This window comes from Rhinolophus ferrumequinum, chromosome 9 (genome assembly GCF_004115265.2).
Source record: "Rhinolophus ferrumequinum isolate MPI-CBG mRhiFer1 chromosome 9, mRhiFer1_v1.p, whole genome shotgun sequence".
Taxonomy (NCBI): Eukaryota; Metazoa; Chordata; class Mammalia; order Chiroptera; family Rhinolophidae; genus Rhinolophus; species Rhinolophus ferrumequinum.
This window is the reverse complement of record NC_046292.1, coordinates 459,176-482,775: the sequence shown is the minus strand read 5'-3', so window position 1 is coordinate 482,775 and position 23,600 is coordinate 459,176. Positions and strand designations below refer to the sequence as shown.

At 62.7% G+C, this 23,600-nt stretch overlaps 4 protein-coding genes across 15 annotated transcripts; 1 reads left to right on the top strand and 3 right to left on the bottom strand.

Moving 5' to 3' along the window:
• Nucleotides 1-9: 9 nt before the first annotated feature.
• TAS1R3 (taste 1 receptor member 3) lies at nucleotides 10-5,053 on the bottom strand. 4 transcript variants are annotated; one of them, XM_033113727.1, is made up of 7 exons: nucleotides 4,941-5,053; nucleotides 3,693-3,825; nucleotides 3,301-3,601; nucleotides 2,433-3,212; nucleotides 2,129-2,332; nucleotides 1,865-1,985; nucleotides 10-1,681 (listed from the first exon to the last, which is right to left on the bottom strand). In XM_033113727.1, exons 2-7 carry the CDS (start codon nucleotides 3,791-3,793, stop codon nucleotides 717-719), a joined length of 2,472 nt encoding a protein of 823 aa, XP_032969618.1. In that variant the 5' UTR covers nucleotides 3,794-3,825; nucleotides 4,941-5,053; the 3' UTR covers nucleotides 10-716. The 4 variants fall into 4 exon arrangements, with proteins under 4 accessions (XP_032969618.1, XP_032969616.1, XP_032969617.1 ...); XM_033113725.1 differs by lacking the exon at nucleotides 4,941-5,053 and having other exon boundaries at nucleotides 3,693-3,910; XM_033113726.1 differs by lacking the exon at nucleotides 4,941-5,053 and having other exon boundaries at nucleotides 1,865-1,982; nucleotides 3,693-3,910.
• Nucleotides 5,054-5,432: 379 nt separating this feature from the next.
• Nucleotides 5,433-9,325, bottom strand: CPTP (ceramide-1-phosphate transfer protein). 2 transcript variants are annotated; one of them, XM_033113745.1, is made up of 3 exons: nucleotides 8,230-9,241; nucleotides 7,165-7,355; nucleotides 5,433-7,046 (listed from the first exon to the last, which is right to left on the bottom strand). In XM_033113745.1, the coding sequence occupies exons 2-3, from the start codon at nucleotides 7,284-7,286 to the stop codon at nucleotides 6,524-6,526; spliced, it is 645 nt and encodes a 214-aa protein (XP_032969636.1). In that variant the 5' UTR covers nucleotides 7,287-7,355; nucleotides 8,230-9,241; the 3' UTR covers nucleotides 5,433-6,523. The 2 variants fall into 2 exon arrangements, with proteins under 2 accessions (XP_032969636.1, XP_032969634.1); XM_033113743.1 differs by lacking the exon at nucleotides 8,230-9,241 and adding an exon at nucleotides 9,259-9,325 and having other exon boundaries at nucleotides 5,434-7,046.
• A 101-nt stretch (nucleotides 9,326-9,426) lies between these two features.
• Nucleotides 9,427-19,901, top strand: INTS11 (integrator complex subunit 11). The gene is given in 18 exon segments (XM_033113736.1): nucleotides 9,427-9,593; nucleotides 12,391-12,488; nucleotides 12,890-12,963; nucleotides 14,084-14,312; nucleotides 16,189-16,287; nucleotides 16,370-16,404; nucleotides 16,716-16,854; nucleotides 17,209-17,273; nucleotides 17,618-17,807; nucleotides 17,967-18,050; nucleotides 18,360-18,449; nucleotides 18,535-18,697; nucleotides 18,794-18,901; nucleotides 18,986-19,047; nucleotides 19,124-19,266; nucleotides 19,351-19,480; nucleotides 19,609-19,669; nucleotides 19,672-19,901. Coding segments are annotated over 18 exon segments (1,986 nt in total). The 5' UTR covers nucleotides 9,427-9,565; the 3' UTR covers nucleotides 19,860-19,901.
• On the bottom strand, nucleotides 19,879-23,068 carry PUSL1 (pseudouridine synthase like 1). 8 transcript variants are annotated; one of them, XM_033113739.1, is made up of 8 exons: nucleotides 22,882-23,068; nucleotides 22,573-22,630; nucleotides 21,941-22,418; nucleotides 21,681-21,851; nucleotides 20,855-21,057; nucleotides 20,603-20,774; nucleotides 20,339-20,479; nucleotides 19,879-20,188 (listed from the first exon to the last, which is right to left on the bottom strand). In XM_033113739.1, exons 1-7 carry the CDS (start codon nucleotides 22,956-22,958, stop codon nucleotides 20,361-20,363), a joined length of 1,278 nt encoding a protein of 425 aa, XP_032969630.1. In that variant the 5' UTR covers nucleotides 22,959-23,068; the 3' UTR covers nucleotides 19,879-20,188; nucleotides 20,339-20,360. The 8 variants fall into 8 exon arrangements, 6 of the variants coding, with proteins under 6 accessions (XP_032969630.1, XP_032969631.1, XP_032969632.1 ...); XM_033113740.1 differs by having other exon boundaries at nucleotides 20,360-20,479; XM_033113741.1 differs by having other exon boundaries at nucleotides 20,339-20,774; nucleotides 20,855-20,909; nucleotides 21,941-22,090; nucleotides 22,231-22,418.
• Nucleotides 23,069-23,600: the final 532 nt, after the last annotated feature.

The window sequence follows — 23,600 nt, the reverse complement described above, 5'->3', positions numbered from 1 at the left end:
TCCCAGCTCAGCGACAAGGCTCTAACGCGCTGTGCAGGCCGCCTGCAAGGACCTGGCGGGAAGTCTTCTGTCCGTGGTGCTGGCTCCTGGCTCCAGGGGTCCTGGCGGCTGGCGCTGGCCTTGGTACTGATCCCCCCACCCTGCCTGGGCTCTGTCCGCGGTGCTGGCGGTGGGCTGACCCCGTTCTACTCGCTCAGGGATGGAGGAGGCTGGGTGCCCCATTCCGCCTCAGCAGGCCTCTGCCCTGCACTGGGGCCCATGGTCAGGGCAGCTATAGCCCACTGACCAGCCCCCCACTCCAGTGATGATGGGAGGGGTGTTGGGTGGGGGAACCCAGGCATAGCCCAGCCAGGTGAGTGACACCTAGCTTGGCCTTCAAGTGGCCTGGCTGGGGGCTTTGCGTGAGCTTGGTATGGGCTGCAGGGCAGCCCTCTAGAGGACTTTTTCCAGCTGCGGCTCCTGGGCAGGTCTTGCCTTGGACAAGGACAGCCTGACTGTGGGGCCCCAGATGGTGAGGTCTCAGGGCTGAGCCCCACGTGCACACTGCATGCCTGGGGTCGTTGTCAGGTCAAGGTCAGCAAACAGCCTGGGATCAGAATCTACAGGTGGGAATCTCAGCAGAGTTGGGTGCAGTCTGTAGGTCACTGCATAGGGACTTGGTTTGGGGTCATCTCCATTAGGTCTGGGTTCACTCGGTCAGGTCGCCAGGTCAAGGGTCACTCGTTTTTGCTCTGAGTCTCCTCTTCATCCCTGCTGCCACCCCGCTCTCTGGCACCGCCAGGACCCCCTCCCAGGAAGAACTCGGGGGTGTTGCATTCTGGCCGCCACAGCAGCAGGTAGCACCTGGGCAGGTGGAAGGTGACCAGGATTCCCAGGGCACAGAGGAGGCTGGCACCCATCTGCACAGCGGGCTGGTAAGCCACATGCACGTTGGCAAAGAGGGGCACAAAGGAGACCCAGGTGACGAAGTAGGCCAGCATGGCAAAGGTGAGGCCGCGGGCGCCATTGTAGCAGCCAGGCCGGGTCTGCACCAGGAAGGTGCCCAGGAAGCAGAGGGAGGCCAGCATGACGTTGGTGGCATGCACCAGGCCAAAGCTGACCCAGGAGCGCACGCGACAGTGCATCAGCGCCTCCGTGGGCAGCACCTGCCAGTCTGTTACCACCTCCGGCGGGAAGGCCACCAGGTACCAGGCGCACAGTGCCACCTCCACCAGCATGGCGAGCAGCATCGCCAGCCAGGCCCAGGGCCCCTGCAGGTGGCCACGCAGCTGACCCACCCAGCTGGGCGGCAGCTCCGACTCCGTGAAGATCTCGGCCGCCTGCAGGAGGAGCGTGCTGAGGCAGCCGGTGAGTGGGAGGTGGAGCAGTGGCTGCTGGGCCAGGCAGCTGGCACGGCCGGGCCGGCCAGGGAACAGGAGGACACTGAGGCAGACGAGGCCCAGGCAGGCCAGGCCAAAGCAGGCCCGCAGCCCCCCCGAGGCCAGAACCAGTGGGCTGTCCCGATGCCGGACAAATAGCCCCAGGGCTGCCAGCACCAGGCCCAGAGTCAGGCCCAGCAGCACGAGCAGCAGCAGCACGGCCGGCTCCCCCCACGCCAGGAACCTGGGTCTGCGGGGGAAGCAGTGCAGGCTCCGGGCTGGGGACCACTTGTCCTGGTCACACTGGGTGCAGAAGAGGTCGTCTGGTATGGGAGGAGAGAGGGTGCTGGGGGAATGGCCTCCAGGACCCTCTCTAGGCTCCTGACACTGCGAGTCCCCTCCTCCACTCTTGCTTCAGCTTGTGTGGCCCGCAGGGAAGGGGCTCACCTGGGAGGGCCTCACCTGGGAGGGGCTCACCTGGGAGGCCTCGCCTGGGAGGGGCTTACCTTGGTTGCGCAGGTAGCTGCCTGCTTTGCAGTCCACACAGTCGTAGCAACAGGAGTGGAAGCCCTTCACATGGCGTACCTGGCCCTTCTTGCACCTCCGTGAGCACTGGGACACTGGCTTCTGGCACAGAGACCTCAGGACTCAGGCTTTGCTCTGTTGTGTACCTGCCCAGGACCTGGGGATACCCCCTAGGTGGGGCCAGAGCTTGCTCCAGGCTGTGGGGGAGCCGGTGTGCAACTGGGGACACACAGCCCGGCACTCACCTCGTTCCTGGGTGTGTGCCACCACATCTGGGAGGGCAGCAACTGCAGGCGGCCATTGAAGGTACCCACAGTGCGCAGCTCAGGCGTCTGGTCCTGCCACACCCACAGCTTCAGGTCATAATCTATGTCCACGTTCCCACTGGTGTCAAACCGCAGTGCCTGGCCATGCGCTCGGAAGCTCAGGTTGTACATGTTCTCTAGGAGCTGATGGCAGTGCAAGTGGTGGGCGGTGGACAGGGCACGCGACCTCCAGCCCACCCCCCATCCCGATGCCGTCCCCCCAGGGCACACACAGGGGCCTCACCTGCCAGGGCCGCACGGGCTCCCGCACAGGGCAGCCCGAGGCAGTGCACAGCAGCGTGTTGTGCAGGGCCTGGGCTACGCCGTATACGGCTGCATAGGCTGCGAAGGTCTGGGGGTGCAGCAGACTGGCAGACAGGTTCTCCAGCGTGATGTGGTCGCACTGGGGGCAGCGCGGCCCCAGCACGTGCTCCTCCAGGCCTGGCTGCTCGGCGTCCAGTGAGGCGCAGAAGGCAGGGTCAGCAGCCAGGGCCAGGCGGGTCTGCACGTAGGACGCGAATGCCGGCATCGGGGTGCCCCGTTGCAGGAAGCCAAGCACAGTGCCCACCTGGGCCATGCCGGGCAGAGTCATGACCAGGTCCGAGGTCAGCCAGGCCTCGCTGGCCACCCACACCTTGGGCGAGAGCCCGCAGTGGATGCTGTAGCTGAAGAGGGTGCGGGCGGCATGGGCAGAGGAGAACAGCACCACCACCTGCACGCCAGTGCGGCTCACGTGGCTCAGCAGCCCCTGCAGGGTGCCCGGATGCAGGTGGGGGGCGTGGGGCGGCACCAGGCCCTCGTGCGCGATGCAGATGCCCCGCGTACCGGCCAGGCTGGAGAACAGGTGCAGGCCCTGCCGGCCGTATGTGTCGTCGCTGCCCAAGGCAGCCACCCAGCTCCACTGCAGCTCCTGCAGCAGCTCTACCACGGCGGCCACCTGCACACGGTCGCTGGGCACCGTGCGGAAGAAGGATGGGAACGTCTCCCGGTTGCTCAGCAGGTCCACACTGGCACCGTAGCTCACCTGCAGTGGCCGGGGGTGCATCCTGACATGGGGGCTTCTGTGGGCAGGGCTGGGGAGGGGCGGGGATGCAAGCAGAGGTGGGGCGCACCTGGGGCATGAGGAAGAAACCGAAGAACTTGCCGGTGACAAAGGCGAGCTCGGAGGAGTGGGGCCCGATGACGGCCAGCACACGGGGCTGGTACCGCGTGTAGTCGCAGTAGGCGGCCACATCATGGCCGCCTGCCTTGGCCATAAACATGAGGCTGGGCTTCATGGCCACCACAGGCTCTGAGCACGTGTCGAAGAGGTCGTAGCCCAGGCGCAGCCCGGGCAGCAGGGTGGACCCTCTGTTGATCTCCTCCACGGCCATCTTCACAGCCAGTGCCCAGAGCAGGCCATGCGACGAGAACCTGGGGCCACACAGGGCTGCAGGTGGCCAGCACCTCATCCCAGCTCTGGGGCACCCCACCCACCCCCACTTGGTCACCCCGGCTGCCCTACCTGGTGCATTTGGTGGTGTTGGGCTGTGTCCTGTTGCCGAGATCTGCGTCCTCAGTCGAGCCCAGGGGGAAGAGCCCACCTAGCACGTAGTCCCCTTGCATCCTCAGCTGCCGGGACAGGCACGATGGAGCCCCTGCCCCAAGGCCCAGGAGAGCTGTGAGGCCCAGGAGAGCCAGGCCTGACATGGCAGGTGGCAGCTTCTGGCAGGGATGGCGAATGGGCAAGCCAGGTGGGGGCCCCAGGTATGGTGAGTTGGGGCAGGGAGGGGTGGAGGATTTGCTTAGCAAAACCCTCACCCGTCCTCACCTGCTAGCCTGGGGGCCCCTGGAGATGTCTTTACTTTCCTGGGCCCACGGGTTTCCACACATCAGATTCTGTTATCCTGATGCCACCAAACTCTCTAGCCAACAGTGACCGAGGCAGGCTCTGAGCAGCCACTGACCATGACCTTGTTACCCACCCATGCCCAAGCCTTGTGGCACCCACCCCATTCCTGGAGGGGAGGAGGGACACCCAGGACTTCTCTGCCAGAGGGTCCTGGGGTCTCCAGCCGCCTGTGGGAGGGGCTTGGAGGTGCCAGTTCCCTGGGGCATAGGCCCTGGAACCCCTTCTCTCCAGCCCTGGGGCGGCACTGTCAGCAGTCAGGTGGCAACTGCAGGAGTGGCTCCATCTGCAGGCCCAGAGGGCAGACGGAGGGGCTGTGTCCACAGGCCTGCACACCAGCCAGGACGACCGTGGACAGCGGCCAGCCTGGCCTTCATCCTACTGCTGGGTGGGGGCGTGACCTCCCAGCCTGCCTGGGAACAGTGTACCTGGGGGGCCTGAGACCTGGCAGCTTCAGGAGCCCTGTGGCTGGCCCTGCCCTACTGGGCCTGGGTCCCCGACACAGCACGTGCCTCCCTATGGGGAGACACAGCTCACAGATGGGCCTGCATGCAAAGGAGGGAGGCGAGGCCATAAGCAAATGCTGCCAGGGCAGCAGGTGTGCAGTGGGGGCTGGCCGCAGTTCCTGCTTCGCCTCCAGGTGCGGGGGACCTGACTCCTCCGGCCTGGGGGCCTGCCGGGCACCATGCACCCTGGGGAAGGTGGTGACGCCCCAGGGTGGGGGCTCTGGGCATGTCAACCCGGCAGACCTGGCAGACATTTACAGGGTTGGGGACCTGGTGCTTGTGCATCCCCACTGCCTGCCGTGTGGAGCCCCCACTGCACGCACACATGGGACACCCACGTGCCCGTGTGCATGCTCACCTGTGCAGCCTTCACTCTATGGTCTGTGTGCACCCCAGGATGTTCTCCCAGGCAAGTTCTTTACAGTCACTGGCCTTTGCTGGCACCACACAGGGCTCTGGTCTCTGCTGAGTATGGAGCACAGGAGCAGAGCCTGGCATGGACCCTGCTATTCGAGCCAGACACTGGGCAGAGTGTGAGATGACCCTTCCTGACATGCTGCTCTTGTGGCACAGGGAAGCCCCTGCATCCCTGGCTGCAGCCTGGGCATATGTCTTCCCACAGAGCATATGGCTGGCCTTCCAACCCAGCCCCTTGGGTGACTCATGTCTGTTTTCTCTGATTACCCTGTAAACGGGTAATCACATGGATCTCAGCAGGGGCTGGGGGGACCAAGCACAGGGACAGGCAGGCAGCGCCACGCCCCCCCCATGGTGGCCCAGGCATGCCGCTTCCCCCTTGGTGGGCAGGTTATTGGCACACCCAATACCCCTGTCGTGGAGTGCAGTGCCTGGTTCTGTAATTGCAATTTATTCAGCTCGGAAAACCCACCACCCGTGTTATAATTTCCAAGGGTCCCACAGGCTCCGCTTATGCACATCTGTTGTATGGGGACACTGACCCTTGGGTGCCAAAAAGGCCCTGATCATAGTGAAGAGTCGGAGAAACAGGCCAGGCTTCCAAGGGCTCGGTGATGGCTGGGCTGGGTGTGGCTGACAGCCAGCCTATCAGGCACGGGGTCCAGGACCCTCCTGGTGCCATGCGGCCTGGGTGTCCTGAGCTCCATGGGGACGGGACAGCAAGAGGCAGGGAAGAGGGGATGCAGCTTCTTGCTGGATGCCGGGGAGGGAGAGGCCAGCTGGCCCAGCAGTCATGGGCTCCTGGGGGCTTCGGGGCTGTGCTGTGCAGACACAGCTGCCTAGGGGAGAACCGGGCAGCAGTGTGGCCCCAGGAGGCAGCTGACGTGTGCAGGCCTGTGTGTGTGGCTTCAACTCCCGGCTGTCACTGCTGAGGACACATGGGCCCCCAGCCCACAGGGTGAGGAGCAGGGCGTGAGCTGCAGTGCCAGCTGCTGCTGAGGGTCCCCTCCGTGCCCTGGGGACAGTCAGTCAGGTATGGAGGGGCCAGAAGCAGCCCAGCCAGGCACAGACACTGTGTGTCCCAGGCCTGCGAAGGACACGCACCAGCTGGACAGGTCGGCTGGCAAGGAGTCTGCACTCCCAAGACGGGTGGCTTCCTGTATTTCACAGACTGGACGTGCCGGCCAGGGCAGCCCCTCAAGCTTTCGTACAAACACTGATTCTGCCCCCCACCTGCCTTCTGCACTTCACCCACCTGGGTGACACCTGACTGGACACACGCTGGATTTGGCTGAGGATAAAGCTAAGATGCTCACGGGCAGAGCGAGAGGACGGGTATGGAGTAGATGGCCAGTACCTGCTTTCTGTCTGCAGCCCAAGGGGGCCACGCTGGGCCTGTTGCTCCCCACAGGCTCAGCTCGCAGGGGGACAGTAGTGTTCCCGCTTCTGGGGCGCCTGGAAAGCTCCATGGCGGGATGGTCAGGCCCTGGAGGAGGGCAAGCGTGCGGCCTGGGCCGCCAGCCCCTAGGGCAGGTCCAGCAGGGCGTGCTCGGTGTAGAGCTTCTGGGAGACACTGTACACGTGCTCGATGAAGGGCAGGGCTTCGCCCAGCATCTCCACAGCCTGCTCGGGGGACCCCACGTTCATGGCCTCCAGGAAGACCTTGCGTGTGGGCAGCGTGCAGAAGGCCATGGTGACGGCCTGGCGGATGACCCAGGGGTGGTAGGCAGCCAGTGAGGCGTTGTAGGAGTCGGTGCAGAGCACGGCGGTGCTGGCGTCCTCAGGGCTGGTGCGCAGGCCCTCCAGGAAGAGCTGCAGCCAGCGCAGAGCCCGGTGCAGCCGTAGCAGTGTCCGGCAGCCCGAGTCGGGGTAACGGGAGCGTCGCTGCAGGTCCACCAGCTGGTGGCCCACCTCATAGGCCACCATGGACTGCAGGCTGAGGTAGTGCTCCTGCTGGGGGCTGCTGCGCAGGCGCTCCAAGATCTGCACCTTTGTCACCACGTCCTTGGAGATGAAGGAGAAGATGGCACCCAGGCTGTTCAGGAATCTGGAGGGGAAGGGGGCACTCAGCCGGGTGTAGGGGGAGACCAGCACGCGCAGGACCACCACGCTTGGGAGTGTGGCCAGGAAGGCCCCGGCCCTGGGCAGTGGCCCCTGGCACGCACCTGACCAGCCCCCTCCAGCCAGTGAGGTAGTGGTCCAGCAGCACCTCCTCCTTCTCGTTGAGACACTGCTTGAAACTGACGAGGACGACTCTCAGGTTGAAGTCTGACTCCAAGTCTCCCATTTTTCAATACGGACTGAGACGCGGGGGGTTCGGGCTGCTGGGTTGTCTCCCTGAGAGTCAGCTCACTCCCTGGGCGAGTGGGCAGGAGCAGCAGGCAAGAAACAGCTGGGACCCCACAGCTCCCACTGAAAGCCCCCCGCACCCTGCTGGGGAAGCGCACTCAGACACACCCGCTGAGCCTGCCATACCCTTCGCTGGGACAGGTGCCTGCATACCTGAGCCTGGCTCCTCCTTGTCACTCAGGCCTGGTACAACCACTGCTGTGTCTCACTCGCAGCAGACACTATTATGTGTGTTCCCTCGCTCACTTGTGTACTGTCTGTCTCTCTTCTTACTAGTTGGAGAATCATGAGCTGATCCCTCCCCAGAGCCAGGCACTCTTCTAGGCACTCGGGTGCTCAGTGACAGACAATCAGCCCAGCCTGGTCATGGCAACATTCTAGTGTGGGGTGGGGTGGGGTCAGACAATAACAAAGATGGGAAATTCCAACAGGGTAGGTAAGAGGATAATGGAAAAAGAGACAGTGGAGCAAGGGGATGCCGGGAGGGGGCTGGCAGCCTGGATCCCCTTGCCTGCATCCATCCCGAAAGCCAGCGCAGAGGCTGGGGGCCAGCACTTGCTGGACAGGTGAACAGACACCAGTCTTCTCACTCCTACTGAAACTGTACATGTCCTGCACAGAAAGGTGGCTGGGACAAAGGTCTTCCCACACTGTGAAGACAGCCACAGGCCCTCCCTCAAGCCCGGGAACGGCCCGGAAATGCCCTGGTACAGAGTCCTGCTCTGGACTCCACTTACATGCAAACAGTCACTCCACAAACATCTAAGCTGCTATGCACTGAGTGGGTGCCACTGCGCACCCTAGCCCTTGCCTCCCTGGGTGCCCAGCGCTGGCACTGCGGTGTGGCTCTGATGGGCCCTGGGAACTCAGCTGCATCTTACCTGGTGTCCAGGACAAACTCGCATCCCACTGGGCCTGGGGGATTCCTGTGCCTTTGGTGCTGAGTGCCCTACGGGGGCCGCCAGTGAGGGAGGCCATGCAAGCTGTGGTAAGAGCCCCACCCAGGAACAGGACACCTAGAAGCCTGTGCAGGCTCTGCCTCCCACTCTGTGGGCAGGTCACTCACCATCATAAGTCTTGGTCCTCTCATTGGGGAATATGGGCCAGCACACTCTGCCTTGCCCACCACCCACCACCGAAGTCTGATGGGGCCCAGTGGGTGCTGAAGGCCCCAAGGCCCCAGCATGCCTGGCATTGGGCGGAGTCCCGGAGGTGAGCTCACCCTGTCTCAGGTATGGGAACAGCAGTGCCTGGCCTCGGAAAATGGCTCTCCGGAGACTTCCAGCACCCCCTCCCGTCCTCAGGGCCTCGGTTTTCTGCCCTCGGGGGGCACTCAGGGCTACCTTCCTGGCCACCAGACATCCTGTGGGCCTGGCCTTCCTGCCCAGAGCCCACGCCAACAACCAACAGGAGCTGCCAGGAGCCGTTCAGTTTGGAAACAGGAAGGGCAGTGGTTACGCAGAGGGGTGGGCAGCCTGCCAGCTCTGAGAGGGTGATTCAGGGCGCTACCAAGGCTCCCCCAGGGGCAGCCTTCAGCCCCAAGGTCAGGACTCAGCAGGAGGCTGTCACCCAAGCCCTGCGGCTGACATGATAGGAGTCCCCCAGGAGAAGGGGGCACCCACCCTGGCACCCCAAGCTCAGAGGGTGGGACCGTGACCCTGTCCAAGATGTCCTGCCAGTCTCGCCTGGGACCCGAGGCTCGAGTGGGGTGGGGGCCCTGTCCTGCTCCAGCTGAGGCCCAGGGATAGGGCAGGGTCCCGGGCCCGGGGTCTGGACTGGCGTAGAAGCATGGCCCTGCGCCGCCCCCTGCCGCACCCGGGGTCCCTCGCCCGGCCCCTCGGCGATGCTCAGGGCCAGCCGGCCGGCTCGGATTCCCCGCGGCCGGCCCGAGCCCGCCGCCCTGCGCTCACCTGCGATGCCGCCGCCGCCGCCGCCGTTGTCGTCGTACCCGGCGCCCCGCCCCCTACCGCCCCCAGCGCCCCCTGTCGCCCAGGATTGGTTGCCGACCGCCCAACCAGGAGGCCGGACGCAGGGCGCGCGTATCCGGCCGACGCACCGGAAGCGGGCCCCACTGGGGCTGCGCCTGCGCAGTGCGTCGCCGCATGCCCGCTGCTGGTGCTGTGGGGTTCCCGAGGTCCCGGCTGTTATCTGGACGCAGTGGGCGCGGCGGCTCGGTGAGCGCAGAGGCCCCTGCGCCTGGGAGCGCGCCTGGGCAGGATGCCCGAGATCAGGGTCACTCCCCTGGGTGAGTGAGGGGCGCTAGACCGGCGCCTCGCGGGGGCAGCGTTGGCGGTGGTCTGGGGACGTGTCCCGGGGGCGCAGAGGGCCGGCTGTGGTCACGGAGGCCTCGGGCCGCTGCTCCTCCCAGCTCAGGCCCGCTGTGGAGAGAAACTCAAGGGATGGCTTTGGGGTCGCGTCCTGGCCCACGAGTCTGCTGTGTCCCCAGTTTTCCTAACAGTGAAATGAGGACGAGACCGCCTAAAGCGGGCCCTGAGCGACGCCGTCTCCACAGTTTACGGCCCTTTGCACGTAGACTGATGCTTCACGTAGCCTTTACTCTCTGCTTCTGCTTCCCCAACGTTCACTTTCCTTTCACGTCCATCTCTCTCGTGCCCGGTTGCCTGCAGCCTCCCGGTTAGAGTTTCTGCGCCGGAATTCCCGCCTGTTCTCAGGAACTGTTTTCGCTTTCCCGTTCCCGAATCCCGAGATATAAACTGTTTTCTGTTCTCCATTATGAATCGTTTCCACAAAGTGATGGCTGATACTACCAGCCACCTGGGTTCAAGGAGCCGATTTTCCCGATTTCCCAACCACCTTTTCTCGGGATTTGGGAATGGAAAAGCAAAAACATTTTCCTAGAATGGAAAATTCCGGGCAGGAATTCCCACCCGGAAGCCCTAGCGATAAATAAGAAAAATGTCTAAGATGTATTGTGTGTAGTACGTTTATTTCCCATTGTGAGTATTACTGTGTTCAAGGAGCCGATTTTCCCAATTTCCCGACCAACTTTTCTGGGGATTCAGGAAAGGGAAAGTGAAGACATTCACCAGAACGGGCACAACTTGGTGGTCCACCCTCAGTTCAGCCCTGGTTTTACCTGACCTCTGCAACATTAAAAAAAGAAAATAGCTTTGCTTTTTGCAAAAGATATAAATGTGCATTTTAAAAAGCCTGAACAGTCAAAAACAGTGCAAAGGAGGAAAGATCACTCATAATCCAGGGTCCCAGAAACAACTGGGGCTGTCATTTTGGTGGCCAGCCCTCCAGATTTCTCTGGGTGTTCTTCCTGCATACATCCCGTGAACTATTCCAGCACCTGCGTCCTGCACTGGGCTGTGTCAGGAGCATCTTCCGGTACAGATGTCCCACGCACCTCCACGTCATTTCTCATGGTGCGAGCTCTTGGTCAGAGTAGCCCGCTCAGCCCCCAGGGTGGACACTGAGTTCTTGACAACCACAGCGAACGCCCCTGCCCTTGGCCAGCAGACATCCCACGCTGCCATATGCGTTGTCACCCCAACGGCCTCTCGTAGCTGTCGGCACAGGGTCCGCTCTGGCGGCTGTGGCCCCATGCCCTCCCTGCTCCCCGCTCCTCCCCAGGGGCCTCTGCAGGCTCCTCCTTCCAGCCCCATTCCCATTGGGCTCCTTTTCTCACCACTTATGCTCCTTGACCAGTCCTATCTTTTTGCTGCTTCCGTTACCCCGTCTGCACCTGGGTGTGCCCCCCAAGGTCCCTCGTCTCAGCACCATGAAAGCAGACCTGCTGCTCCACTGGCTTCCCTCACCAGTTTCGGCCATGCAGCCTCCCAGGTTACCTGGGCCACAGGGCGTTGGTACACCTGCCCCTTTCCTGGCTGTCCCTGTTCACCCTGCTTACAAGTGAAGCCTGTCGTGATTCTGGAAGTTTCTGTGTCCCCTTCCCTTCCTGCCTTACCTCCACGGCGCTGATGTCCATCTGATGCACTCGGTGTGTTATCCACGTGCTTGCCTGAAACATGAGCTCCCTGCGGACAGGGTGTTTCTTTCGCGTTGTCCTGAGTCCTGCCCCCTCCTGGGCTTCCCCACATCTCCTGCCCAGTTCAGGCCACTGTCTTTGCTCCCTGGGATCGTTGTGAGTTTTGCTGTGGGCAGACGGGCGGTGCCTAAGAGCTGGAACCCGGAAAGCCATCCCTGGCCTCATGCCTAGGAGCCATGTACCCCGCTGGGGGGTTTGGCCCACGATTTCAGTGGCTTCACATCCTCATCTGTAAAGAAGGGTGGCTTGTCTCTCTCCCACAGATGTCTGGAGGGCCTTGAGCTGGCACGGCTCCAGGACTGGAGGTCCAGCAGGGAGCAGATGGCTAAGACCTGGCCCTTGGGGAGACTGGTCCTGGTGGGGACAGGAGTGGCCTTATAGGAGATCTCAAGGCCATCACCTGTGGCTGGGCTGCCTGAGGCACGCGGGCAGAGCTCTTGGCTGGTGTTACCTGCTACTGTCATGGGCGACAAGCTTCTTGAGGACCAGCCTGCATCCTGGTCTGGGCCGTGGCCTGGTCACCCTGGTGTGTGGGTGCTGATAGAGGGTTAGGGGGCCGGCAGAGGGAGGCTTATAGTGTTCAAGATGGAAAGCAGATTGTCTGCTGTCATCAGGCCTTGCGAGGTTGTGTCCATTTCCTTCTGGGCCCCCAGGCCTCGGAGGAGATGATGTATGGCCATCTGAGGTGGCCAGAAAATGCCCGGCTACTCAGCCCCTGGCCTCTGAGGGTGCAGGTGGGTCACGGTGGGTGGGCTGCGACCTTGAGAGGTGCAGGGCTTCTTCCATCTGACCCTGGGTGGCAGAGGCTGGGCCTGAGGCTGGAGACACAGTGGGGGCCCCTCGGGCTAGAACTCACTTGGAGGACTTGGCACTTTGTCTCCTCTCTGCACATTTCCCCTGGCCATCTGCTCGTGGAGGTGGTAGTGTTCCCGCCTCACGTATCATCCACCAGCAGCCCACTGAGGGCTCTGCAGGGACATGGGGGAGGGGGAGGGTTTGGCGGCCCCCCAGCCTGCTCTCCCTGCAGGGGCTGGCCAGGATGTGGGCCGAAGCTGCATCCTGGTCTCCATTGCGGGCAAGAATGTCATGCTGGACTGCGGGATGCACATGGGCTTCAACGACGACGTGAGTCCCCAGGGGCCCCTGCGGGCTGGGGGGGCCGGTCCCCAGGAACCGGGGCTCAGAGTGTCAGGCTCTGACGCACGGATTGGGACAGCCTAGGCTCCTGGGTGGTGGTGGGGACAGAGGAGTCTGTGTCACTGCATTGCTGGGTAGTTCCCCCACCATCACGTGACAGGTGGGGTGCCCTGCACAGGGGGCAGTCTGTACACTGAGGGGGTTCGTGGGCTACTGCAGGGTTGGTGGGTGGGCTAGGCGCACCCCAGGTTGGGCTTCTGGCTGGGTCACAGGTTCCGTCTACTCTCGGAGGCTGTGAGCAGCCCGCTGGAGTGGGCGTGCCGTGTCCAGCTGCTCCCTGGAGACCCGGGCAGCCTGCTGTGTTCTGATGCTTGCTCTCGGCTCCTCAGAGGCGCTTCCCCGACTTCTCTTACATCACCCGCAACGGCCGGCTGACCGACTTCCTGGACTGCGTGATCATCAGGTGGGCCCCTGCCGGCTGCCGGTGGCAGTGCCATGCTGTGTGGGCTCACAGCTTCCCCGCCTCGAGGGCCCCCAGGAACCCCGGGAAGCCACTTTGAGCCTGTGCCGCCGCAGGCTGTGGGTGTAGTGGGCCCAGGCTCTGTCTGAGGTTGCCTTCAAGGCTTATCCCCAGGACTGGCCCTGCCCACTGGACGCTGGCCCCCGTGGTGGCATCTTCTTGTATGGTCATACTTGTTCATGGCTGCTCCTTGGTGGGCTGCAGTCGGCCCTGTGCGTGCCTGTTGGCGGTGGCCCCGAGTGTCGTGGACGAGAGCCCAGGTGCCCTAGGAAAATGAGGCTGCGTCAGGGCAGCTGGTCCGTCGCAGGGAGGCGGCCCCCACAGTCACAGGTGGCATTTCACCCCTCGAGCCCAGGCCACTCCTCACTCAGCAGCGATTGGCAGCAGTGCCCGTACCACCACCCCGGGCCCCATCATCGATCGTCACAGGCCCCGTGTCCCACCTGCCCCCACCTCGGGGCCTCCCCTCCTCTCACCTTCATGCTCCACCCAGATAGTCCACAAACCTTGCCAGGGTCCAGACCCTCTCACAACCCTGACCTTCACCGCGTGGCCTGGATGAGCACAGAGCCCCTGCTGGTCTGCCCTCACCGCAGCCAGAGGTGCCCCATCTTGGACAGCCTATCCTCAGCTACTCGGAGGCTCCTGAGGTCTCGGTCCCTTCTTGGATTAGCACTTGTCCCTCGTGCCTGCTTTGTCTGTGGCCGGACACAGCACTGCTGTTCCCTCTGCCCCAGGGTCGTTCCAGGCTCATCCCAATGCTGGCCGTCAGTACCTGTGCCACCCACCAAAGGTGGCGACTCCTGGTACACTGTCCCCTTAGCTGCTCTTTCTTCATGGAATGTGTCACCCTCTGGCAAACGTTTTAACTATTTATTTGCTTATCACTAAACTAGGTATCTAGACTGCAAGGTCCAGGAAGATAGCAGCTTTTGTCTGTGCCCACGCCTCACGCTCCAGTGCTTAGGACAGGGCCTCCCGCACAGTAGGCGCTCTGAGTGAATGAGGAGCCCTGCTGTGCGCATTGGCTGTGGAGGGTGGGCTGACCGCACTGCACCCACAGCCACTTCCACCTGGACCACTGCGGGGCACTGCCCTACTTCAGCGAGATGGTAGGCTACGATGGGCCCATCTACATGACGCACCCCACCCAGGCCATCTGCCCCATCCTGCTGGAGGACTACCGCAAGGTCGCCGTGGACAAGAAGGGCGAGGCCAACTTCTTCACCTCCCAGATGATTAAGGACTGCATGAAGAAGGTGGTGGCCGTCCACCTTCACCAGACCGTCCAGGTCAGACACGGGGCCACCGGCGGCAGTGGGTCTCTGCCCAGGTTCCGCATTTGTGCGGGGGGTGGGGTGGGCGCCTCTGCTGCTCACCCAGCTTTGTGCCTGGGTACGTGGAGGAGGCGGAGAGGGACCGGCCGAAGGCACACTCGTGCCATGAGCACGGCGGGGGAGGCAGAGACCGGGCAGTGAGATGGGCGAGCCCCAAGGGTGTCCAGCGCACATGGTTTCACCTCAGTCACCATTGTGTGTGGGTTAGGGAACGAAGGGCTCCCCCAGGTGGTGACATCACATTAAGTAAAGTTCCAGATTGTGCTTCTGTCTGTAGGTTTTGCTTGTTACTGGGCGCCTACACGGTTTGGGTCATTTTTTCCTGGTTGAACCTTGTGTCAAAGTATGTACATTTATCTTTAGTAATGCTTTTTACCTTAAAGTCATTTTTCTGGTAATCTGGTTACACCATTACCACCTTCCCCACCTTTGTTTAATGTTTATATAGTACATCTTTTTTTCTTTTTGTTTCAACCTTTCTGTTGCTGTATATTTTAAGTGTGGCTCTTTTAGGTAGCGTGTGTTTTGTTTTTTTTAAATCCAGCCTGATAACCTGCCCTGTAGAGTCCACGTCTAGTAAGAGCTTCAGGCTTCGTTGTACCTGGACTCTCCCACCATCTGTGTCCTTTCTCTGGCCTGTCCTTTATTGCCTTTTGTGGATTGGTTTTTTTAAACTCTTTATTTCTCCTTTTATTTGGTTGATAATTAGATAGTCTTGAAGAGTTATTTAGTAGTAGAGATTACAAAATGCGTCCCTGACGACAGAAATCTAAGGCGCCTGTCTGTTTCCTGATGGCGCAGGGGTCTCGATATTGGCTGTGTGTCCGCCCTCCCTTGTCACACGCTGCTGTGTGTATTTTAACCCCCGCTGTGTGTGCGAGCCCTGCCCAATGCTCAGGCACACTGGATGTCGTCTGTTACCCCTTCTTGACGCTCATGTCTTCCCTGGGGGTAACTCACCTTTTGCCTGAAGAACACCGGCGTGACCTGGAGCAGGTGGACGGCCACCTTCCTGCTCACCGTCTACAGGTGGCTTCCTGCACCCACATTCTGGAAGGACTTCTCCAGGCTCAAAATTCTTGGGTGGCGATTACTTTCTCTCAATACTTTGTGCACATCTTCCCGCTGCTGTTTGGAAGAGAATCCTTCTCTTGGGCTGCTTGTTGGATTATGTTCTTTTCCTTGGATTTTGGCGGGCATACTCGGTGGACCCCGTGTTTTCTCCTCCCTGTCCGGTGGGGCCTCTGGATCCCACTGTTGTCTTCAGGTTCTCCCAGGGCTGCTTCACCTGTTTTCTCCTCCAACCTAGGCCTGGGTGGCCGAGTGTTTGGTCTCACTCCAGGCTCCACCGTCCTTTTCTTTCTGGGCTTCATGCTGGCAGTTTCATTGTGTGTGTTTCAGTTCGTTCATGCTTTTTGGTTACGTATAGTGTGCTGTTAAATTCATCCACTGAATTCTTAATTTGGTTTATTATGGTTTCTGGTTTTAGAATTTCCCTTTTTCTGAATAGTTTCTGGGTTTTTGCCAATACACTTAATCCTGTCTTTTATCTCTTTGACCGCATTAATCACAGTCCTTTTAAAGTCTGCGTCTGGAACCACAGGGCCCTTGCATCTGTCTCCCCAGGGTGGCTTGGGTTGACCCTCTTGTTTTGTCTTTTGTGTTCGGTCACTTTTGATTGAAAGCTGATGTTGTGCGTGGAAAAACAGGAGGAAATGAAAGGCTCCGAACGACATCATGTCCTGTGCCCACCGCCTCCCAGCCCTGTGGGCCCCCGCTGGCGCCAGCCCAGTGCAGCCCGCAGACCCCAGCTCAGCCCCGTCCTCCACAGGTGGACGACGAGCTGGAGATCAAGGCTTACTATGCAGGCCATGTGCTGGGGGCCGCCATGTTCCAGATCAGGGTGGGCGCAGAGTCTGTGGTCTACACGGTGAGTACAAATGCGTGGGGCACAGGACGGGCTGCCTGGGCAGGGCAGGAGGCACCGTCCCGAATGCTGCTTTCTCTGCCAGGGCGATTATAACATGACCCCGGACCGGCACCTGGGGTAAGTCGGCTGGTGTGTTTGTTTCAGTCCGTGGAGCCCCCAACCCCCTCGGAGTGCACTGACCTTCGAGGGTGTGCTGGGTGCCTGAGCAGTCAGCACTCCGGTGTCCCCATGTGTCCCCCAGGCGAGGCAGAGTCTGCTTTTCCTGTCACTGCCCTAGTACTGCCCGTGACATGCCACCGCCTGGGCCTTGCAGAGGTGGTGGCTGCCAGCCGGAGGGCCGTGGCCGGGGCCGTGACTAGGGTCCAGTTTGTTGCCCCCAGCCTGTGGCCATGTGGCCTGTCACCTTGGGCTGTGCCCCTCTGTTGTAGAGCTGCCTGGATCGACAAATGCCGCCCCAACCTGCTCATCACAGAATCCACATACGCCACGACCATTCGCGACTCCAAGCGCTGCCGGGAGCGAGACTTCCTGAAGAAGGTGCATGAGACCGTGGAGCGCGGCGGGAAGGTACCTGGCGCTGGGCAGGGGCGGGCTGGGCACCGGAGGGGGGTTTGCTCAGCGTTGGGAAGGAAAGCTCCCCTGACCCTCTGAGGGGCACTTGTGTGTCTCATGTGTCCGATCGCAATGAAGAGCTGGCCAGAACGTCCCACGGGGTCATGGTGGATAGACTGTGGCTGGGGCAGGGATGGGGACAGACGTGGGTGGGACCTCCGTGGATGCAGCCCCAGGCCATCAGACCTGCTAGCAGAACCTGAGAAGGTGGCCACAGGGAGCAGCTGCCCACGTACCGTGCTTTCACGTGGGCTCGACCTGGGTGGCCCGTGGCCAGGGGCTCCCACGCAAGCGCCCCGTTCCCCGCAGGTGCTGATCCCAGTGTTTGCTCTGGGCCGCGCTCAGGAGCTCTGCATCCTGCTGGAGACCTTCTGGTAGGTGCAGGCGGGGGCTCCCGGGCGCCCTGGCTGCGTGGGCGGTAGGGAGCGGGGTGCCTGTGCCTGTGAGTGGGCCACGACGTCCTCCCGTGTCCAGCCCGATGCGTCTCCGCCTTGCTCCAGGAAGAGCACAGGCTGCAGAAACCAACGCAGCACTGGTGGCTGTCAGGCGCATGCGCGGTCAGGATGCCCATATGTGGGCGCCGCCGGAGCCTGGAGGGCACTCGCCCCCGTTGTGAGCCTCCACACAGAAGCACAGTGGGTGGGGACCGCGGAGCACTCTGTTCCTCCCCCCCCACACCCGACGCATGCGCAGGCAGGTGACGCAGCCCCGCCCACAGGGAGCGCATGAACCTGAAGGCCCCCATCTACTTTTCCACGGGCCTGACGGAGAAGGCCAACCACTACTACAAGCTCTTCATCACCTGGACCAACCAAAAGATCCGCAAGACCTTCGTCCAGAGGAACATGTTCGAGTTCAAGCACATCAAGGCCTTCGACCGAGCGTTTGCCGACAACCCGGGTCCAATGGTGAGGCCCCGGCCAGGGCGAGCCTGGGTCCCTGCCTGCGGGTCTCCCGGGGGAGGGGCACACCCGTGCTGGGGGCAAGAGGTCAGAGGGTGAGGCCTGGCCGAGTTCATGGGCCGACGTAGCGTGGGCTACCTGACTGCTCCCGTGGCCACCCCGCAGGTCGTGTTTGCCACGCCGGGCATGCTGCATGCTGGCCAGTCCCTGCAGATCTTCCGGAAGTGGGCAGGGAATGAGAAGAACATGGTGAGGGGTCTGGGCCCCCTGGTGGCTCCCTGAAGGGCCTGTGGGGTTGGGCAGAGGTGGGGGAGGGACACTGTCGCTGTCTGGGGGCTTGGTAGCCTGGGGCCAGTGTCCCACCCAGGCAGGAAGGCCCCCACGCCCTGAGTAGCGGTCACAGTGGTCAGGGGTGGGCAGGCCCCTGAGCCTGCCCAGATCTGCAGCGGGGCTGGTAAGCGTTCAGATTGAGGGGCAGAGAGGGGGGGTGAGGGTGTCCTGAGATAAAGCCCTGAGGCCATGCAGATGCCAGCAGCTCTGCCCCTCTGCCCCCTGAAGGTCATTATGCCCGGCTACTGCGTGCAGGGCACGGTGGGCCACAAGATCCTCAGTGGGCAGCGCAAGCTGGAGATGGAGGGGCGGCAGCTGGTGAGTTTCCCCCCTCTTTCGCCCCCCAGCGCTCCTTGGACCCTCCCGGGTGGGTGGTGACGGCCTTGTGTGCTGTGACCTGCAGCTGGAGGTCAAGATGCAGGTGGAGTACATGTCATTCAGCGCCCATGCAGACGCCAAGGGCATCATGCAGCTGGTGCGCCAGGCGGAGCCGGAGAGCGTGCTGCTGGTGCACGGGGAAGCCAAGAAGATGGAGTTCCTGAAGCAGAAGATAGAGCAGGAGTTCCGTAGGCGCCTGCGGGGGGCAGGGCGGGGGGCAGGGCGGGGGGCAGGGTGGGCAGGGCCGGCCCACCTACTGAGGCTGTCCCTGCTCCCTGGTCCAGGAGTCACTTGCTACATGCCGGCCAATGGCGAGACGGTGACACTGCCTACGAGCCCCTGCATCCCGGTGGGCATCTCGCTGGGGCTGCTGAAGCGGGAGATGGTACAGGGTACGAGGGAGCGGGCACGCGGGGAGGGGCTGGGCAGGGCAGGCTGACTGCCGACGGCTCTGATTCCTGCCCCGTTTTCTGCAGGGCTGCTCCCTGACGCCAAGAAGCCCCGGCTCCTGCATGGCACCCTGATCATGAAGGACAGTGTGAGTGCGTGGGGGGTGATCTCTGAGGAGTGGGTGCGGGGGCTCCTGCGCTCCCTGACCTGCTCCTGCCCCACAGAACTTCCGGCTGGTATCCTCAGAGCAGGCCCTCAAGGAGCTGGGCCTGGCCGAGCACCAGCTGCGCTTCACCTGCCGCGTGCACCTGCACGACACGCGCAAGGAGCAGGAGACTGCCATGCGTGTTTACAGCCACCTGAAGAGGTGGGCACCGGCCCCGCCCTTTCTGGCCCGGGGGGGCGGGGCGTGAGCAGGCAGGGTCGGGGGTCTCACCATGCCTCCCCGCAGCGTCCTGAAGGACCACTGCGTGCAGCACCTTCCGGATGGCTCCGTGACCGTGGAGTCCATCCTCATCCAGGCTGCGGCCCACTCAGAGGACCCTGGCACCAAGGTGCTGCTGGTCTCCTGGACCTACCAGGTATGTGGCAGGACCTAGGAGGGTCTGCGCCTGGCAGTGGGTCAGGACAGGTGGGCTCACCCCATCACCCTGGGCCATCTGGGTGGGGAGGGGAGGATCGGATGACAGCCCCTCGGTTCCCACTGCAGGACGAAGAGCTGGGGAGCTACCTCACCGCCCTGCTCAAGAAGGGTGTGCCCCAGGCCCCCAGCGGAGGCAGCTGACCGCCAGGAGACCGCCTTGCCCTTTGCCCAAGTGGAGGGACTTGAGCTTCCGCTCTAGGACCATGTCTGTGCCCTGGGTTTCCCTTGTGGATGTGGAGCCCACGGCTGGCCACAGCCTTCATCCATGGGGACAGGACCATAGTGGCACGTCTCCCCGAGTGGCCATTTTTAGCTGAAGAAATAAACAGCCCTGGAGACCTCTTCACCTTTTATTTCTATTTCTGGGCCCGGTGTATTAATTTCCAGAACAAACAGAAATGAGGGCTGCTTGTATATATTCCCTTCTGGGTGTTCACACCTGATCGGTACACACCCTTGGGGCAGCCCACCTGGAGCACACAGGGCAGCAGAGACTTGGGGAGGCAGGAGGCCTGCTGTGGCCCAGCCTAGTGAGCCTGGCTGCCCTGACCTTAGCTGGGCATCTGGGGGGTCATCTGTAGTTTCAGTGCTATGGACCCCACAGAGCACTTGAGGACAGAAGTTCAGGGGCTGCTGGAGGCAGGACCTGTGGACAGATCCTAGGTCAACTTGGGGGCAGGGGGTTCTCAGCAGGGGCTGGGGAGGCCCTCCTCAGTCCCTGAAACTCCCCCCTCTCAGCTTCCCTCCCCCATTGAGAACTTGCCCACCAGGGCTAGGTCAGGAGGGGCTATGGCACCTGGGGCGGGGGAACCCGCACCTCACTCCAGGCCGCCTGCCTTTGGGTCGTTGGTCTCCCGCCTGTGGTCTTCTGGCTGACCTGGGGCCTCCCTGCCCTCTGGCCCCTGGCTTTCCTGCTGAGCGCAGGATGGATTCCCGGCTGTTAGAACGACATGAGGGCTGTGACAGCACTGCCACGAAGATCTCCAGCAAGGACCCAGGCTAGGGAGAGGGCCAATCAGTGGGGTATAAACAGGGACCTCCCCAGGCCACCTCCTCTTACCAAGGTCCCTGAGGCCCCCGTATAGCACCGACTTCAGGAACAAGCCATGGGCTGGGGCCACACGTGTCTGGTGCCTGCCCAGGGGGTCCCGGCTCTCCAGAATCACCTTCACCTCAGTGGGTGTCAAAGTCCCCAGCCCCACAGCCACCAGGATCGCTGTCATCCTCCGCACCTGTGACCCAAGGGCGAGACTCTGCCACAGTGGCCCAAGCCCCATCCCCAGCCCCAGGGTGGCCCCAGGACAGACTGTACCTGTCTGTACAGAAAGGACTGGCTCTCAAACTCCAGAGTCCAGAACCGCAACCTTCTGGGGACACAAGTGCCTGTGATGTCCCAGCCCAGTTTGGCCCCAGGCAAGGGAAGAAGACTAGGCAGTGCAGGGGACCAGGAAAGCCTGGTTCCCAACCTCTCTTCCACTCCGGGGGCCTCCACTGACCATCCACCCCTAAGGGAAACTGGTACGAGGGACACGGCTGTGAGTGGGAGGGCAGCAGAACCTTCTGGGGCCTTGCTGTGGGTGCAGGGCCCTCTAGCAAGGTGCTAAGTCCTGATTCCGGTTCTGGGGCAGCTGATGGAGGAGCACGCAGCCAGCTCATCTGCCAGAGACCCAAGCTTCTCGCAAGGGGCTCTTTGGCATGAGTCCAAGGCTGACGGTGTAGAAGACCCTTCTCCCTTAAGTGCTTCAAACTGGGAAGGTTCTAGAAGTCAGCATCTGCCAGTGCTGAAACAGTGCTGGGTAGGGGTAGGGGAACCAGCCCCGTCAGGCTGGGCCAGAACCACTGGCCTGGAGCTTCTCCCCCAGCGGAACCTTTACAGCTGCTGCCAAGATCCATCCAGTAGGCAGTGAGCCCTGGGACAAAGGGGGCATTCTCTGTCCTGTCCCTAGCCTCAGGCTGGGGGGAGGGCACAGCTGCAGGTTCATGGACACCATTGAATTGCCCAGCATGTCCCCAGCAGGTACATAGGGAACCCCCAGTCCAGCCACGTCCTGCCTCTGCTCTGCCCTCGCCAGGGAAGGTGCTGCAGCTCAGTCCAGCCCCCACAGCCTCCAGGCCAGGATGCAGGCCGCCCTCCTCACCTGCTCTCCTGGGGGAGGACAAAGGGGCTGGCTGGGTCAGGGGACACGGAGGCTCTGCGCAATGTGCGCACTGAGCTAGCGGATGGGCTGCCGGCCGATTGGAAGGCGCTGAAGTCATGAGTCCCCAGGAGGTGTTGCGCGGCCTCCTGCATGGCGGCCACATCCAAATAACTGCAGGGAGCCAGGTGAATGGTCAGGAGGAAGTGGCCAGCCGGTGGGCCTGGCACCCCCCTCCCACTCACTCTCACACCCACACTCACTCTGCCCGCAAGGCCCAGCATCGGTTTCGTTCAAACACAGACAGCTGGTCATGCCGGGGGCAGCCGGTGGCCAGGCGGTACAGGTAGGTTCTGGATGTGGCTGCGTAGCGGGCATGGAAGTCGCTGTGCACACGGAAGGCCTGCAGGACCCTGTGGGAGTAAGGTCAGGCACACCAGAGGGAGGACGGCCCACAAGTGTGCCATTACCCCAAGAAGTTCTGTCCAGACGCAGTCCTTTTTGACCCCCACCTCTACCCGCGGTGGACGAGGGAGCGCAGAGTGGTGCGCACCTGATGGCGGGGTGCTTCAGGTGGGTGTTGAGGGCCTGGGTCAGGACCTCAGGTGAGAAGGGCGGCTGGCCTGAGCGGCGCTGGACGTCCAGATGCGCAGCGTTGCTCAGGGCGTGGACCCCAGCATCCGTGCGGCTGGAGATGACGAACTTGACCGGCACGACCGATTTCAGCTTCTCTGCGGCCTCCTGCGGGGACAGCCGCCGGCGGCCAGGCGGAAACTCAGGGCAAGGACCAGAGTCGCGAAGGACCGCTCCCTGTGCTTCCAGAGGCGCTGTGCTCCCATCTGCCCCTCCCCGGGATCGTCCTCCTCCATCCGGGCGACAGATCAACAGAGCTCACCTCCAGGTAGTTCTGGACCCCGACGGCGCGCTGGGCGCCCCTGACGGCCGCGACACCGCTGTGGGCACAGGTGGACGCAGGTCAGCGGGCGGAGACCTTCCCGCCCGGGTCCCGCTCTAGGCGGCCAACTCGGCCATTCCTTCCCCGGTGCCGGAGCCCGAGGCCGGAGGTGCGAATACTAAATATAACTCTCGCCCTCCCCTCGGGCGCCAGGCCACCGCTGCCCTCGGTGTCAAGCTCCAGTGCTTCCCGAGGCGCCGGGTTGCACGTGGGGGGTCTAGGGCACGGAGGGAAGTCCGGAGGACATACTTAAAGTCTGTGCCCAAATACTGGAAATACACGAGGTAGCGTGCCCGCACGGTGCCCGCTGCCGGACCCGAGCCCATCGTGGGGCGGGACCGGACCGAGAGGCGCCGGGCGGAGGCGGAGCCCGACCCGGCAGAGTCGAGAGCCGCACGTGGGCCCTGCGCGCGTGCGCACGCAATCCGGCCACACACCCGGCGCCCCGGTTGTGCCTGCGCCTGCGCCTTTACATTCGCCCCGCCCCGACAGCCGGGCACACCAGCCCCTTGGCTGCAAAGGGCGGGGGAGTGGAGGCGGGGTCAGACTTAGGGAGCGGATGCAAAGTGTGGGCGCGCTGCAGAGCGCGTGGGCCCGACTCGTGCAGCGGTGTCTCGGGAGAGGCTCTCACAGCCACCCGCTGACCCGCACACCCCCGCGTACGTGCATTCAGCCTACCCAACCACTCACTGCCCCCCATTCTCGCGGAGTGTGTCCGTCCCCCGTGTTCCGGCCAAGCGGGTTTTGCAAACGCCCGGAGTTGCGCAACAGCGGGGCCCGCGCCCTCCCAGCGCCCCGCGGCCCCGGCGACGGCTACCGAAGCCTCACTGTTGCTAGGCTCTACTTTTCCTAGCCTGAGTTGCCCCGGAACGAAGGTGGGCGGGACGTCGGGGCGCCAGGGCAGGAGACGAGTGCCTGCGGCCGCAAGGAGCAGCATTTGGCGACGCTCCCTAGCTGTGACAGCGCAC